Source organism: Puma concolor, chromosome C1 (assembly GCF_028749965.1).
Source record: "Puma concolor isolate L17-30 chromosome C1, mPumCon1.1.hap2, whole genome shotgun sequence".
NCBI classification, from domain to species: domain Eukaryota; kingdom Metazoa; phylum Chordata; class Mammalia; order Carnivora; family Felidae; genus Puma; species Puma concolor.
Window position 1 is genome coordinate 164,240,411 of NC_141674.1, and position 18,603 is coordinate 164,259,013.

At 39.8% G+C, this 18,603-nt stretch overlaps 1 protein-coding gene across 2 annotated transcripts in view; it reads right to left on the bottom strand.

The window, feature by feature from the left end:
* Positions 1-18,603, bottom strand: part of CHN1 (chimerin 1) — a 206,456-nt gene that overhangs the window by 45,016 nt on the left and 142,837 nt on the right. For both annotated transcript variants that reach the window (XM_086718934.1, XM_025927733.2), the window contains one exon: positions 4,307-4,384. In XM_086718934.1, coding sequence (XP_086575060.1) covers positions 4,307-4,384 — 78 coding nt within the window. The remainder of the gene's footprint in view (positions 1-4,306; positions 4,385-18,603) is intronic.

Here is an 18,603-nt window from a genome sequence, read left to right on the forward strand (position 1 = left end):
TTTTTTTTTCAACTTTTTTTTTTTTTTTTTTTTTTAATTTATTTTTGGGACAGAGAGAGACAGAGCATGAACGGGGGAGGGGCAGAGAGAGAGGGAGACACAGAATCGGAAACAGGCTCCAGGCTCCGAGCCATCAGCCCAGAGCCCGACGCGGGGCTCGAACTCACAGACCGCGAGATCGTGACCTGGCTGAAGTCGGACGCTTAACCGACTGCGCCACCCAGGCGCCCCATATTTTTAAGTAATTTCTATATCCACCATGGGGCTCGAACTCACAACTCCGAGATCAAGGGTCACACGCTCCACCGACTGAGCCAGCCAGGTGCCCAAAGAGAATTTCAGAGCTGTAAAAGACCTTCTAGATCATGTAGTTTAACCCCATGTTTCATACTAACTCTATTTTTATTTGCTGGTTCATTTTGCATCTATTCTCAACGGGTATCAAATGAAGACCACAGGGCTTGGACCTGTGTCCTTCAGAGGGAAGGAGAGACCACTTCCAGCAGGAGAGCTGGCCATTTCGATCCTTCAGTTTGTCAAATAGCAGAATGTCTGGTCTGTGTGCCAGGACTGGAGGTCTTCGATCAGTAATTTTATTAAATATTATAAGGTGCATGCTATAGTCTTATTTAATTATAGTATCAGTTCACATTTCAGGATTCATTGCCTGCATACTATCCCGGCAACATTCAATCCATTGATATGTCACATCTTTCATTTATATGCAGAATGCAAGTTATCTGAGACTCTAAAGTGAACCAGTCGCCACTTCAAGACTACCTTGAAAAAAAGGACTAAACTCCTATTTTAAAGTGTCCTCTCACTATAATCCTTAATGTTCTTTTCTTTTAATTATTTCATTTGCCTAAGTAGCCAGGTGTCTGTGGTTGTTTGCATCCTATGGAAGCTTTATTTTAGAGAGCTATCTGGATTATACCAAACGAAACACCAAATAGTTAAATTTGGAGGGAGGAAGAGGCATACAGAGGATTTCACTGTACTCGTTGGTGCATGAACATGCAACTGCTCTTACATAACACCTAACTCTGCCTGGGAGCGAAGAGAGAAGCAAGAGCTTTCTTTAGCCCCACAGTCATGCTAGGGTTCTCAATTGTATCATGACCTCCGTACCTGGGCAAGAAAAAGTCCTGGTATGGATTCAGAAAAAATGCCCACTTAGGGGTCAGTTGTAATAACAAAAACAGGAGCTACCGTGTACCTCACGCATACCAGAACTTCAATTTTTCCGAAGTAGAAGCAGCAGTGGTTTCAAGAGAAAGCGGTGTGCCCAAGGTCATACAAATGATCAGCTCCTGAGGGTCAGGGCTGGGTCTCAGTTATCACTGTGTCCAGAGAGCCTCAGATGGAGAATGTAAGGATGTAGTCATGGCTGGTGGGGTGCCTGTGTTTTACTTTTAATGTCAGAGAATGTTTTGTTTAGTTTTTAGTTTTGAGTTTGCTCAAGAAATTAACACTTGTTTGTTTCATCTCTCTGTCCCTCTTTCTCGTGTGAGGATAGGGGCAGTTCTTAAAATGAGAGGTTTATCCAGGAAAGGGTTAAAATTATTTTCGTCCTATGTTGACAAGTTATAAAGTAATCAGTTTTAAAGGATGTGGTACGTTTATTTTTTAAATGATGACCTCTCTGTGAGAGACAACTATGTTACTTGTGATTGATTCTTCATCAAATCCTTACAAATAACAATAGAAAAAATTTAAAAGGCCATGTTACATAACAGTAAATGGGAAGTCTTCCTGCTTTGTTTCACTTTTTTCTATTAAAAAAAAACTCAAAAAAACAAAACACCTGTCTGGAGTTGGGCCCGGTTGATTTTTTTTTTTTTTTTTTTTTTTTTTTGATATCTCACCTCGGTGAGTTTCACCAAAGGGATAAGGCATTCTTGGCTTCACCTTCTGAAATGAGATTTGGCAGCTGGTCAACGCCACAGAGCAATGTTATATAACCAGGCAGTTCAAGAAGCAAAAAAGAAAAGCACATTGAAATGAGGCTTTGGAGAGTGGGCTTGTGGTCAGCAGAATCCACTTTTACCAACACAGAAAATAGTCAATGGCAAGGCGGTGTGAACGACTATCGCCATATGAATGCTCAGAGTTCTTCCCCTTATAAATGTCTGAACTGCACAGACTTACATATCACAAGCGGTGACCTTCTAAGTGAACATCTGTGTGGGAGAGAAGTGCTCCTGCCACAGAGTCTGAATTCTTTCAGGGATGTTCTTGGAAGTCAAGTATGACTATCCCTCCCACCTTTCTTTTCTCTTTTTTATAATGCCACCCCACAGAAACATTTTTTAAAGAACAAAGAGAAATTTCAATGGAAAGAATCAAATTGTGAGACTTCTGACCTTATTAGCAACTATAAAAAATATGTAACACAACTTCACCAGTGTGAACTCCTTCCTGAGCATAACTTAAAAAAAAAAAAAAAAAAAAAGCCCACTTGATTTTAATTTTTCAGCTCTGGTGAAGGAAGCAGACTTCTTTTTAATGTGCCTTCTCCTCCTCCACCCCCCACCCCCCCCAACACAGTTTGGGTAACAAGCTAAGGGTCACAACTGGTCCCAGAGCCAGCACTTTCTGGCTGCTCAAAATTTGCTCATTAAAGCCATGTATTAAATTAAAATTGAGAAATTACTGGAAGATAAAAACCAAACAGAGAGAGAATGTGCTTGTTTATGCAAATCCCTGAACAGACTTACTATTTGCTTTTAATCAATGAACTTGACTTAGCACTAAAATGGCTTAACAGGTCAATCTGTTCCTGCTGAACACACCAGAGGGGGCATCTTTGGAGATACATTTTAAAATCTCAGCCATTTCTGAACAGTATGCATAGTTTCTTGCTTAGGAACTTCAATGGCTATTTTTACCTAACGTGCACACAACCTGATATCTGCAAAAGAATTTACTTGGGGTCATGCTCTTCATAAAAACCCTGTAAGACCAGTTTGTTGTGCAAGAAGCAGCTGAGGCCTACTAACTTGCATGTACTGTTTAGGTTCATAAATGGAAGATATGGTTGAGACTAGATACACATACTGAATGGTCTGAATTTCACTTAAAATCAAAGATACTAGTTGAAAGGTAAGTTCCCTAAGAATCTGTTTAAAGAGGGAGAAGAAAATGCTATTTGGTTTACCCTGAAATAGTAGCAGTCTTTATACAACCCAAACATTTTAGAATTTACCCTTTATCCTCAAATGGTCTGAAGATCAAAAGAATCTATTCCTCACTAAAAAAGTAGAGCATATTGGGGGCTTGGTATGTAGCATCCGAGTAAAATGCTACCGTTAAAAATCAGGATGAATTGCAAATCTGAAATGAAATTTTCTACAGAGCCTGGTACCTTCCGAATGAATACATCTGCTGAATAAATGAGTAAATGGAAGATCAGGGTTTCTCAGCCTATCACCTTTCGAAACCGTATACCCTCTTGTATTAAAACGAGTGACATTCTGTCTACACTGGAAACAGAAAACTTCATCGTAAAGTTGTGTAACTACTGTGAAGTTACTGTAGCATTGGCTGGTGCGTCCACCCATGGAGTGTCGCTGGCTGTTCTCGTGCACAGCCTCACACTAGGTTTTCCCAGCCAGGCTGCAAACGACTGAAGTTCAAGGCCTTCCATCATGCTACACACGCAGGCAACTTGAATCAACACACATACCGGCTCGACGAAAGAGGACTATAGTTAGTAAAACACATTAACACAATAATTGAAAACACATACAAGGGGAAAGCAGTACTCAAACAGTAAAGAGAAGCTGCTTGTACGAGCAGTGACAGCCCGATGGTGGCCACCCTCCTCTGCTCGTGGTCAGTGCATTAACAGAGGAGAAAAGACAGAAACCGTGGGAAATGCAGACCATCTGCTCCATCCAGATGCAAAAACACACGCCTCTTACAGCCAAAGCTTTTCACCAGAACCGGACGGAGATCAGATCTAATCCTCTCATGAAATATCCGACAAAGGTAGTTAGACAGATTTGCATCATAAAAATAGTGCCAAAATCATTACTGAATGAGACCTTTTAAATGTCAGTCAAGACTTTACCATTAACAGAATACTAAATCAGCATTAGAGAAAATGGAGTTGGATTCTATTAGCTTTAGTCAGCTATTCCTTAAATAAAATCATGCTTAAAACATCTTCATTCCTTAAATAGTAAGAATATTTTAGTCCAGTCATCCTAGTTTGAAAAAGACATCAAAAGCTATTCCTTTAATATTCAAGTAATGTGCATTTCCTTTCTTCTAAGAAAAGGTTAAAAACAAATAGTCTTACCTTGAAATTGTGAACCTTTTCATATTTTGGAATTTGCTCGTTTTCTTTCAGAGTTGCTCTTCTAACAAGTGATGTCAACTGCGAATAAGCAAAGAGTTTCAGAGGTTGCCAGATTGTCACAGACGACTTTTGAGAACCCAGTTTCATTCCCAAGGCTGCTATCAATAAATCTTGCTGACGGCCCTCTTGTTTTGATTTGTGAACTGCAGCTCTATTAGTTTTCCTACCCGACCAAGACTCTTTGGATGGCATTTTGGAATTCGCAGGAAAGCAATAAAACCTATATTGATCTATGTCTGTCGATGAACTCTATTCAGCTAACAAATGAGCATTCTGCCAGCCAGCACAGAACCCTAATCTACAGAGAGCTGCAGAGAAACATCGCAGAGAGGTGGAGGAGGATGATGAAGCACTTCTTAAAAAGAGGTCGACTAACCAGAAAAATTCTTCTTTCTTCCTTTTTTTTTTTTTTAAAGGGCTCTATATTTAAGCTTCTGAAAACTTAAGAGTCTGAACAGAAATAAAGAGTCGATGCTAACATACAAAGCATTCAGCATCTCTCTGTCCCTTTTTAAAAGCCATGCAATTTTGACAAATGATACATTTCTAAAAGCTTTCTTCTCTATTCACTATATTACTGTCCATTCTGAATGAAAGATGCCTACATACTGCCTGTAGTCAGCTTCTAGCAACAGACACCCTGTGAAGCCCCTAGCAGGGAGGGTGGGGAGGGAAGGGATTTGACAAGGAAGGCTGGATTAGACTGGTCACCGTAAGAAAGGAGATAACCAATGAAAATCAAGCAACAGTATTTAAGTGTTGTATTCCTCAACTCTGTCTCTTTTCCTTCCTCCTCTCATGTAAGATTTCTTGCTGGCTCAAGGCAGGAAAAAAAAAAATCAGTGGGAAGACAATGAGCAATGAATGAGTCATGCATTATTAACATATGGAATATTTCGTTTACCTATTAAAAGCAAAGGATGATTAACATACAGCACCAGAAGAATTTACCATCACTGCCTGGTAAATTTTGAAAGGCTAATCTATATCCTCCTTTGTGCTTATGGACTGAAGTTAGTTAACAAAAACCCAATTTTATTTAAGATGAGCAAAAGCTGGTATTTTGATGAAAAAGAAAAGGAGTTTAACTAGGTAGCGTATTATTTTCATGCAGAACAAGGAGCGTGCATAGAACACTGCTACCACACCCTGGAGTGGTCAGTTTAGTCTCCCTGCAAGGAGTTTTGTTGTGAATCTGTACTTAAATGGATCCAATCTTTAATTACTAGTCTCAACATTCTTAATTCAAAGAGCCTGAGGCCAGATCATCGTGGGAGACAGCTGGGAATAATTTCTCATGTACACAGGTCCCAGATGTAACTGTGCTTATAGGACCCATGGATGTTTGTTTGCTGATACAAAAAGGTGGGAGGGGTGCTGGGTAAGAGACTCAAACCCAGCTCCATTTAAGAGAAGTACCTATACTTTTTTTGCAAAACTGATATAAGAAGCTCACGTTTTCCCATATTGGTTCCCTAAACATCTCCCATCTGTTTCCTCAGGTTACAGTAATTAAGTTGAACCCATTATGATTCTAATTGTTACACTGCATTTAAAGAATCAAAACCCGTATTTAAATGAATTCAGTCCGTTTGCTTAGCACAGACTGTTTATCTCAGATTTCATAAGCGATAGAGGGTAGATGCCCGATGTGGATTCTAGTTTAATTAGGGCATGAAGTTGTCCTTAAACCATGCTGAAGATTAGAAATATTGAATGATTTTCTGAGCATCCCCAAATATTTTTTTATTTACTTGAGTCTATAGTACCTTCTTTAAAAATGTCTTAACTCTTGGGGCACCTGGGTGGGTCAGTCAAACATCCGACTCTTGATTTTGGCTCAGGTTATGATCACACAGTTTGTGAGATTGAGCCCCACGACAGTCTCCATGCGCTAACAGCATGGAGCCTGCTTGGGATTCTCTCTCTCCCCCTCTCTCTGCCTCTCCCTTGCTTGTGCTCTTAAATACATACATACATACATACACACATTCATATTTTTAAAATGTCTTAATCTTAAAAAAAAAAATTCTAGGGCATCTGCCCGGCTCAGTTGGAAGAGCATGCGATTCTTGTTCTCCGGGTTGTGAATTTGAGCCCCATGTTAGGTGCAGAGATTACTAAAAAAATATATACTTAAGAAAAAAAAAGTTAAAAAAATTTTTTCTAAGTGAATAAAAGGCAGAAGTTAATATTTATACCTATAGATGTTTCATTTCCACAAATTTATATCCTTATGTGATTAATAGAAGACAAAAAAAAAAAAAAATGCCGTTCCAAGAGAAAATACAATGTAAAGAACTTTCCTTGCCTAACCTAAATTACTTTTCAGCTTAGACCTAGTTTGTCATGTGATGACTAAAAATATAAACGCCAGCCAACTCTTTAATCATGTACAATGCAAGGTGAAGTTTATCTGATTCTCAGTAGACCCCAGAAAAACAGATTTCAAGGGCAAATTGAACACTAATTTTTTTTTTCTCTACAGTGTTTAACACTTCATGTTTACATTACTAAGTTAAAGAAAACAATCACCCATGTACCCAAAGTAGTTTGTTTTTTTTTTAATTTTCCTGAGTATTTCTGATCAAGGTTCTTTATTGTAGACCATCCCCAGTCCTTCAGCTGTGGTAACCAGAGTTCAATCAAAGCATAAAAAGACTAATGGTAGAGAAAAATTCTTGGCTGGGCAAGAGTGAACATTTGTCATTGTTCACTTAGACTGAGTGAACATTTGACTTTGCACAGTCACACTGTTCTTCCCGAATAATTTTTGTGCCTCATTGGGACACACTGGGTTAACTGCAATTTGTGCAGCTACCTGGGGCAGTAAGGAGATAGAAAACAACAGCTCAGGAAGAAGTTCTTAGCTACCCTCAAAGGGCTAGGGGTTTGGTCACTACTTGCCATAATGCAATTTCTGCATTAATTTTGCTGAACGAGCTCTCAAGTCATTAAGAACTGCTAATTCTAAAATTTAGAACTAATATCAATGCTCTGATGTCCCAAATATACACCAGTCATTCTTATATTTGGTCACATTTAGATACTAGAGCATTTGTTAATTATGGCTGTCTTTTATTAAGTATCCATGTTCCAGGCACCTATCTAAGCTAAGCACTTTACATACAGAAGCCCATTAAATCCACCGAAAGATTCCTATGAGGCACATATTATCCTCACTTTACAGGTGAAAGAACTGAGGCCTCCAGCAGTTGGTAGAAAAGAGTCGGGCTCTTAAGCATTATGTATATCCATCCAAGCAAATGAGAAAATGAGAGGAAATTTTAAAGTCTGGGTAGTTGTTTTCCTCACAGATTCTCTTCAAGGTGGTTCCTCCAGTTATTTTCTCCTTTTGACTTTAAAGAGCGGCAATACATGGTAAGACAGAGTAAGCAATGAGTAACAACGGATGGTAAGAAAAAGTAAAAGGTAAGATCCCTAGATCTCAAGTTCAGTGCTCAGTGCATACAACAGGCAACGCAACCTGCAAGGCTCCGTCCACACACACCCTCCTTCACTGAACCTGTGATGATCACCAATTAGATGTGATTTTACCCCTCCGTGCGCCTCAGGGGCCTTCACTTGTTCATTAATTATGAGATGTACCACATTCTACCTCCTATCACAGTTCCCGTGAAGCTACTCACATAGATTGGGTCTTCTACATCTTTGTATAAACCCTGAATTTAGCATAGTAGTGTGCACAAATAAAGGTCCATTAAATACTTGGTTAAAAAAGCAAAACCAAATGAAGGGAGCCATTCTTATTGGCAGCCGGTACATTAGGGGGAAAAAAAGATAGGATTTGAAATCAGAAACACTATAGTTTAAATCCTGACCTTGGAGGGCGCCTGGGTGGCACAGTCGGTTAAGCATCCGACTTCAGCCAGGTCACGATCTCGCGGTCTGGGAGTTCGAGCCCAGCGTCAGGCTCTGGGCTGATGGCTCAGAGCCTGGAGCCTGTTTCCGATTCTGTGTCTCCCTCTCTCTCTGCCCCTCCCCCGTTCATGCTCTGTCTCTCTCTGTCCCAAAAATAAATAAACGTTGAAAAAAAAAATAAATCCTGACCTTGGGAGATCTGCCTAGTGCCTTGGTTACCTCATTTACATACATACACTGGGCAGTTTACGAGAGATGACATAAAAGAGGAAAAGACTTTCTGCAGATAGTTAGAACTCACTAAATGACGGTATTATAGGTGTGCCGGGCCAAATATGAGCTGCAGGTTATGCTGTGGAGTATAAGACATAGGTTCTCGTCCTCGAGGAGTTGGTAGATTAATCTGCTTTTGGTTTATACCTTATAGACATGCTTGGAAACTCCTGACCTTCCCTATGGATTATGTTCTTTACCCAATCTCCCAAATTCTAGTCCTAATCCTTTTTTTTTTTTTTTTTTTTTGAGAGAGAGAGAGAGAGAGAATATGAGAGAATCTCAAGCAGGCTCTACCCCTAGCATGAAGCCTGACGCAGGGCTCAATTCCATGACCCTGGGATAATGGCTGAAATCAAGAGTTGGACACTTAACCAGCTCAGCCACCCAGGCACCCCCAATCCTATCTTTTAAAAGGGATCTGATAACATGCATATTAGCTGAGGGAGCGGGAATGGGGGGAAGCAGGGTGGAAAGTGTAAAAGATTATGAGCATTTGGTTAAGAAGTGAGGAGCACTGTTTCATATTTCATATTGTCCTATTTATTCACAACAATCCCAGGAGTATGTTGTATAATGAATATTTTATAGATAAGGAAACGCTCACGGTCATAGTCAAGAAGTCAAAACTTTGTTATGTGAATCCCTATGTTCAGTCTCCAAAGTCTGGAAGCTCTTTCTGCTAGCTTATAATGACAGTGGGAGATAAATCCTAGGTGTTGGGGATACAGCCCCCTCACATTCTGGTTCGGTAAAGTGGCTTAGCTGGGTGGGGATCTAAACTGGCAGGGCACATCTCCCACAAGGTCATTCTTGCTGGAAACATCAGCAGCTTTTCATTTTGACTGCGACTCTTTGGCCTGCCTTAGACCTAACTCTGGCCATCCTTGATACGGATACCACTTTTGTACATTCACCTGAATGGGGGAGACTAACCTGGAAAAAGAAACCGAGAACAGGCAGATTCCACAACCCTCTCTGTTTCCACCTCTGTCCATACCATCTGTAATATGGAGAAGTGGACTACAAAAGTGGCGTGTGTGTAGTGGGAGACAGTTGTGTGAGGAATAAGAAACAGAAGTGGGAAACAGGTGACCTTGGAAGGGAACACATTTGCTGTTTTTCAGAGAAATTTCCACCACTCACCCATCACACTGTTGTTTGTCTAGTAGTAATACTGAATTTATGCTAAACTAGTCTCTCATTTCCACCAAGTGTAGTACAACAGGATCAGGGGATCAGAGCCAGACAAATGTGCTTATCTTAACCCTGTCATTTACTGGCTGTGGCCTATCTTGGTCACATTACTGAATTCTTTCAGTCTTTGTTTCCTTATGTGTAAAACTGACTAAAAATACTTCCGGAATTATGTGAAATAATATATGGGAAGCATTTTGCATTATTCCTGGCACAGACAGTGATCAATAAATAGAAGTTTCCCTCCTTTCTTTGTATCTAGGGACTTTTATCTCCAAGATCGGGGTTAGTCCACTGGGACTCTGAGACACACAAAAGGGCCAAGGCCACTGGCCTAAGCAATGTGAACTTCAGGTCAAATTGTAACGAGATGCTTTAAGGACACATCATAGGCATCACCGTTCTGCAATCCTTACACCTTATCCTGTCTTGGCAATCTCAACCCCCGGGCTCAAACTCTGAGTAATCCCTGTTCTCTCTGCCTTCCCACCTCAAAACCTGCTTACAGGGAAGAGACTTATCAACTTATTCACACTAAGGTACAAATGACAGATTATACTTCTTTTTCCACAAATACCTGGTTTTTAATATGGGACCCACACTTATGCCAAAGGAATAAATCTGTAATTACTGAACGTCAGAACTCACTAAGAGTGTTCTCTAGCAAACCGGAAGGACCTCACACAGACAGCTACCTCCTCTGTAACATCACTATGATACCACAGACCCATGAACACAACGTTCTAGTTAACTAAGTCAGCATTCCATCAGAAAAGCACCATAAAGAAATGTTCTAGCTGGCATGGCCCAGAAGCTTGGAAAGGTGAGGAGGAACTGGATTAACTATTTGGTAATCCTGGTTCAGGTTTAGCAAGATTCTGCAAGTTCTATACAATGGTAACATTCAGATAATAAAAGCACAGCTTTGGATCTTGGGGTCCACAATGGTAACATAGGAAGACCCTGAATGCACCTCATCCATGGACACGCCACATCTACACTTATTTATAGAGTAATTCCTCCTGAAGGACTGCGGACTGACCGAACAGCTTCAGCACAACAAAAGACCGCATGGAGAATAGCAAGAAAGACAGACAGACAGTGACTATGGAAACTGCTACCTCTGAAACTGTGTATTGCAGTGGGAAGGGACAGCACCAGGGACTGTGAGCAGGCTGGGGTTTAAAAACACACAACTAAAATAGCCCCAGGACTCAACTAAATGGCCGGGGAGCAGACAGAACCCTCTGAGTGGAAGGGGCTGGTGAGAGCGCCCACAGTTTACATTCCCCCTCCACCTCGTAGCACAGACAGGAGAGTAGCTGACCTGCCATCTCAGCGATGGGACCGGGCTTGTCTCACACCAGCCCAAGCTGTACCATCAAGGTCCAGCAGGGTGTACCCCAGGCCACCCCTGGTCACCGTTCACTACAGCTGTAGCTGTCTTACCAAGGTGACACAAGCAGAGAGCACCCTGGAGCACACCAGGCCTGCACCACTTCAGCTCCAGATGACCTGTTAGAGCAACGCCAGTGGAGAGTGCTCGGGCACCTCCTGGCTCCCGCCTCCATTGGCTTCAACTGCCCTGCCAGGGTGCCCTCTGTACTGGGCACCCCAGGACACCCCAGCCTGCACCTACTTCAGCTTAGCTGTCCTGCCAGGCTGCCCTTCGCACAGTGAGCCCCAGGACAGTCCTGGCCTACGCTCACTTCGGCGTTAGGTGTCTTGCCACGGCATCCTCTGTGCAGAGAGCCCCAGGACCTCCTGGCTTACACCTACCTCAGCTTCAGCTGTCCTATCGGGAGCCCTCTGTGCTGACAGCTCTGGGGCTGCCGCAGCCCACGCCCTCTTCGGTTCCAGCCATCCCACCGGGGAAGCCCCAGCATGAAGTATCCCAGGACCTCCAACCCATGGCAATCACAGCTCTAGCCAGCCAGCCAGTCACCAGGCACACACAGTATACACAGGGGGTGACCACACACAAGACCATTCCTGTGAGTTTAGAAATAGTTGTGCTGCCTAATTCATGGAAACAAAAGAAGTCCAGCAAAATGAGAAGACAGAGGAAGACGCTCGGAATGAAAGAACAAGATAAAATATTAGAAAAGAACTAAATGAAACAGAGATAAGCAAATATGCCTGATAAAAAGTTTAAGTAATGATCATAAAGATGCCCATGGATCAGAGAGAAGGGCAGAAGAACTCAGTGAGAACTTCAACAAGAGAAAGAAAATATTAAAAAGAGCCAATCAGAGTTGAAGAATACAACAACTAAAATGAAAAATACACTAGAGGGAATCACCAGTAGGTTAGCAGATGAAGAACAGATCAGCAATGTGGAATACTGGATAATGGAAAGCACGCAAGCTGAATAGTAAAAAGAAAAAAAGAATTAAAAAAAATGAGGATACGTTAAGGGGATCTCTTAGACAACATCAACTGAACAAACATTCACATTACAGAGATCCCAGAAGGAAAAGAGAGAGAGAAAGGAGGAGAAAACTTACCTGAAGAAATGATAACTGGAAACTTCCCCAACCTGGGGAAGGAAACAGACATCCAGGTTCAAGAAACAAAGAGAATTCCAAACAAGATGAACCCAAGGATGTCCACACCATGACAAATAATAATTTAAATGTTAAAGATTAAAGATAAAGAGAGAATTTTAAAAGCAGTAAGAGAGAAGGAAACAGTTACATATAGGAGAACCCCACAAAGCTATCAGATGGTTTTTCAGGAGAAACTGTGCAGGCCAGAAGGGAGTGGCATGATACATACAAAGAACCGAAAGAAAAAGCCTACAACCAAGAATATTCTACCCAGCAAGGTTATCATTCACAACAGAAGGAGAGAGACTCAGTTTCCCAACACAAACAAAAGTTAAAGGAGTTCATCACCACTAAACTGGCCTTGTAAGAAATGTTCAGGGAACTTCTTAAAGTGGAAAAGAAAAGGAAATAATTAGAAAAAACTTATAAATGAGAAGATGTAAAATAGGGATATATATACATAAAATGTGGCAGAGAGAATATAATAGAAGTTTTTATGTGTTTAGTTTAAACTTAAAGTGACTATCAACTTAATATAAACTAATATATACTGAGGATGTTAACTACGAACCTTACGGTAACCACAAACCCAAAACCTATAATAGCTACACAAAAAATAGAAAGAAAGGTAAGAATAACAGTAAAGACAGGCATCAATCAAAAGGAAAGAGAGCAAGAAGAAAGGAGCAAGAAGAGCTACAAAAACAACCAGAAAGCAATGAATAAGAGGGCAATATATATTTAGCTATTAATAATTACTTTAAATGTAAATGGTCTAAATGTTGCAATTAAAAGACATAGGGAGGGGATGCCTGGGTGGCTCAGCCAGTTAAACGTCTGACTTCAGCTCCGGTCATGATCTTGCGGTTCATGAATTCGAGCCCCGTGTCGGATTCTGTGCTGACAGCTCAGAGCCTAGAACCTGCTTCAGATTCTGTGTCTCCCTCGCTCTCTGCCCCTCCTCACTTACACTCTGTCTCTCTCAAAAATGAACATTTAAAAAATTAAAAAAAAAAAAAAAAAAGACACAGGGTGGCGAAATGGATAAAAAACAAGACTCATCTATAGGCTGCCTATAAGAGACTCACTTCAGTCCCAAACACACATACAGACTGAAAAGTGAAAGGAAGGAAAAAGATATATCGTGCAAATGAAAGTGAAAAAATAAAGCTGAGGTAGCAAAACTCAGACAAAGGAGACTTTATAAAATAAAGACTGTAACAAGACAAAGAAGGGCATGAAATAATGATAAAGAGGTCAGTCCAACAAGAGGATATAACAATCGTAAACATCTATGCACCCAACATTGAAGCACCTAAATACATAAAGCAAATAGTAACAGACATAAAGGGAGAAATTGAGAGTAGTACAATAATAGTACAGGACTTTAACATCCCAGTTACCTCAATGGAAAGATCATCCAGGCATAAAATCAATAAGGAAACAGCATCTTTGAATAACACATTAGACCAGATAGACTTAACAGATATAGAAAGACCATTCCATCCCAAAACAATAGAATAACATTCTTTTCAAGTGCACATGGAACATTCTCCAAGATAGATCATATGTCAGGCTGAAAAACAAGTCTCAATAAATTTAAGAAGACTGAAGTCATATCATGCATCTTTTCTGACTATAAAGCTGTGAAACTAGAAATCACAAGTAAAAAAACTAGAAAAAACTCACAAACATGTAGAAGCTAAACAACATGTTACTCAAAGACCAACAGGTCAATGAAGAAATACAAAATACATGGAAACAAATGAAAATAAAACACAATGGTCCAAAATCTTTGGGACACAGGGAAAGCAGTTCAAAGAGGGAAATTTATACTATTACAGGCCTACCTTATGAAACAAGAAAAAGCTCCAATAAAAAAAAATCTAATCTTATACCTAAAGGAAGTAGAAAAAGAAAGAACAAAGTCCACAGTTAGTAGAAGGAAGGCAATAATGAGAATCAGAGCAGAAATAAATAGAGCCCAAAATGCAATAGAAAAGATCAAAAAAATAAAGAGCTAGTTCTTTGAAAAGAAACAAAAATGATAAACCTTTAGGGATCAAAAATAAGAAGGAGAAGACACAAATAAGTAAAATCAGAAATGAAAGAGGAAAAGTAACAAAGAACATCACAGAAATACAAAGGATTCTAAGAGGATACTATGAAAAATTATATGCCAACCAATTGGACAACCTAGAAGAAATGGATAAATTCCTAGAAACATACAAACAAAAGTGATCATGAAGAAATAGAAAATCTGAACATACCAATTACTAGTAATGAAAGAGAATTGGTAGTTAAAAAAACTCCCAACAAACAAAAGTCCAGGATCAGATGGATTCACAGGTAAATTCTACCAAATAAAGAAGAATTAATATCTATTCTCCATAAACTATTCCAAAAAATAGAAGAGAAAGTTTCCAAATACGTTCTATGAGGTCAGCATTACTCTGATTTCAAAGCCAGACAAGAGCACCACACACACACACACACACAAATTATAGGCCAATATCCCCAACATAAAACATCCCTGAACATGAAAGCAAAAGTCCTCAACAAAGTATTAGCAAACCACATTATACAATACATTAAAAGGATCAGTCACCACAATCAATTGGGATTTATTCTAGGGATGCAAGGATGGTTATATATTCACAAATCAATCAGCATGATACACCATGTTAACAAAATGAAGGATAAAAATATGATCATCTCAACAGATGCAGAAAAAGCATTTGACAGAGTATAATATCTATTCATGATAAAAACCCTGAACAAAATCGGTTTAGAAGGAACATACCTCTAAACACAATGAAGGTTATAAAAAACTCACAGCTAAGATTATACTCAGTGGTGAAAAACTGAGGTCTCCTACGATCAAGAACAAGACACGGATATCCACTCTCACCCCTTTTATTCAATACTGTAGTGGACGTCCTAGCCACAGCAGACAAAGAAAAGAAATAAAAGGCGTCTAAATTGATAAGGACGAAGTTAAACTGTCACTATTTGCAGATGACATGATACTATACATAGAAAACCCTAAAGACTCCACCGAAAAGCTATCAGAAGTAATAAACGAATTCAGTAAAGTCACATGATACAAAATCAATATACAGAAATCAGTTGTGTTTCCACATACTAACAACAAAATATCAGAAAGAGAAATTAAGAAAACAATTCCACTTACAGTCGTACCAAAAAAAAATAATTAGGAATAAACCAAGGAGGTGAAAGATCTACACTCTGAAAACTATAAAACGCTGATGAAAGAAACTGAGGACGATACAAACAAATGGAACAATATTCCATGCTCCTGAATTGGAAGAATTAATATTGTTAAAATATCCATATTCCCAAAGCAATCTACAGATTCACTTCAATCCCTATAAAATAACAACAGCATTTTTCACAGGACTAGAACAAATAATCCTAAAATTTGTATGGAACCATAAATGACCCCAAATAGCCAGAGCAATCTTGTGAAGGAAAAACACTGGAGGTATCACAGTCCTAGATTTCAAGGTATACTACAAATCTGTAGTAATCAAAAGAGTACAGGACTGGCACAAAAACAGACACACAAATCAATGGAACAGAATGGAGAGCCCAGAAATAAACCCATGCTTAAATTGTCCATTAATCTATGACAAAGGAGGCAAGAATATACACTGGGGTAAAGACAGTCTCTTCAACAAATGGTGCTGGGAAAACCGGACAGCTACATGTAAAAGAATGAAACTGGACCCCTTTCTCACATCACACACAAAAATAAACTCAAAATGGATTAAAGATCTAAATATGAGATCTGGGGAGCATCTCAGTGGCTCAGTCAGTTAAGTGCCTGACTCTTGCTTTTGGCTCCGGTCATGATCTCATGGTTCATGGGGTTGAGCCCCATGTCCAACGCTACACTGGCAGCACGGAGCCTGCTTGGGATTCTCTCTCTCTCTCTCTCTCTCTCTCTCTGCTTCTCCCCAGTTCACATGCGTGCACACGCGTGCTCTCTCTCTCTCAAAATAAATAAATAAACATTTAAATGTGAAGTCTGAAACCACAAAACTCCTAAAAGAAAACATAGGCAATAATCTCTGTGACATGCGCCTTAGCAACATCCTTCTAGAAATGTCTCCACAGACAAGGTAAACAAAAGCAAAAACAAACTACTGGGACTGTACCAAAATAAAAACCTTTTGCACAGCAAAGGAAACCATTAACAAAATAAAAAGGCAACCTACTGAATGGGAGAAGATATTTGCAATTGACATTTCTGATGGGTTAGTATCTAAAATATATAAAGAACGGATACAACTCAACAGCCAAAAGCCAAATAATCTGATTAAAAATGGGCAGAGGACCTAAATAGACATTTTTGCAAAGAAGATAGACAGATGGCCAACAGACACATGAAAAGATGTTCAATATCACTAAATCATTAGGGAAATGCAAATCAAAACCACAATGAGATATCACCTTGCACCTGTCAGAATGACTAGAATCAAAAAGACAAGAAATAACAAATGTTGGTGAGAATGTGGAGAAAAAGGAATCTTCATGCTCTCTTGGTGGGAATGTAAATTGGTGCAGCTACCCTAAAAAACAGTATGGAAGTTCCTCAAAAAATTAAAAATATAAATACCATATGATTCAGAAATTCCACTACTGGGTATTTATCCCCAAAGATGAAAATATCTAATTTGAAAAGATACATGCACCCCTATGTTTACTGTAGCATTATTTACAATACCCAAGCTGTGGTAGCAACCCAAATGTCATACATAGATGAATGGACAAAGAAGATGTCACACACACACACACACACACACACACACACACACACACACACACTGAAGTACTACTCAGCCATAAAAAAGAATAAGACCTTGCCATTTGCAACAACATGGATGGACCTACAAGGTATTAGGTAAAATGAGTCAGGTAAAATGATTTCAATGACATGTAGAATCTAAAAAACAAAACAAAACAAACAAAAGCAGAAATAGACCATAAATACAGAGAACTGATAGATGCTAGAAAGGGAGGGGATGGGCAAAGTGTGTGAAGGGGAGTAGGAGATACAGGCATCCAGTTATGGAATGACTAAGTCACAGGACAGCATGTCAATGGTGTTGTAATACAGTTGTATGGTGACAGATGGTAGCTACACTTGTGTCGAGTACAGCATGACGTATAGCGCTGTAGAATCACTATGCTGTATACGTGAAACTACTGTCACACTGTAACTATACTTCAGTAAAAAGCAGAACAAAAGCAGCTTTCCTAAAACTTCCAATATCAAGTTATATTGGAAGAAGATTTGTGGATCCAAGCAAAGCTCACCCTAGATAAACAGATTATTCATACCTTTCCCCTGAATTATAATTTATAATCTAATTTCTCTCCATTAGAGACAAGAATGGAATATATTCCGAGGTGCTTGGCAATAATATGTCACCTTACATTTACTAACTGACAACTGCATGGCTCTACAGTAGGAAATGGTTTACATGGATGATGTAGTTGTTAAAACATTCAATAAGGTAGGGGCACCTGGGTGGCTCAGTCAGTAGAGCGTCTGACTCTTGATTTCTGCTCAGGTCATGATCTCGGAGTCATGAGATAGAGCCCCATGTCGGGCTCCACGCTGGGTGTGGAACCTTTTTAAGATTCTCTCTCTCTGCCCCTCCCCTGCACACACATGCTCTCGCTCCCAAAATAAACAAACATTAAAAAAACAATCAACAAGCTACATATTATAATTCTTACTTTGCAGATGATGGAACAAAAGCTTTGAGAGGTTAAGCACCTTGCCCAAGGTCACTCAAAATGTGGCGGCAACAGGATCTGAACCAGGTCTATATGACTTCAAATTCTGTGTCTTTCCTCTAGAATGTCTTGCTTCCCATATCATCTATTGTTAACATGCAATTCTGAAAGGCTATCATTGGAATAAATTTCTACATCATTTAAATTCTAGTACCCTTCAGATCACTAGCCATTTTAGTACTGCTTATATTTGAATTTATAGTAGCTACCATATTCATCACTTAATCAAAATTTTCAAATGCATTTTAGGGGGGCGCCTGGGTGGCGCAGTCGGTTAAGCATCCGACTTCAGCCAGGTCACGATCTCGCGGTCCGTGAGTTCGAGCCCCGCGTCGGGCTCTGGGCTGATGGCTCAGAGCCTGGAGCCTGTTTCCGATTCTGTGTCTCCCTCTCTCTCTGCCCCTCCCCCGTTCATGCTCTGTCTCTCTCTGTCCCAAAAATAAACGTTGAAAAAAAAAATTAAAAAAAACACAAAAAACAAAAAACAAATGCATTTTAGGTCGGGCA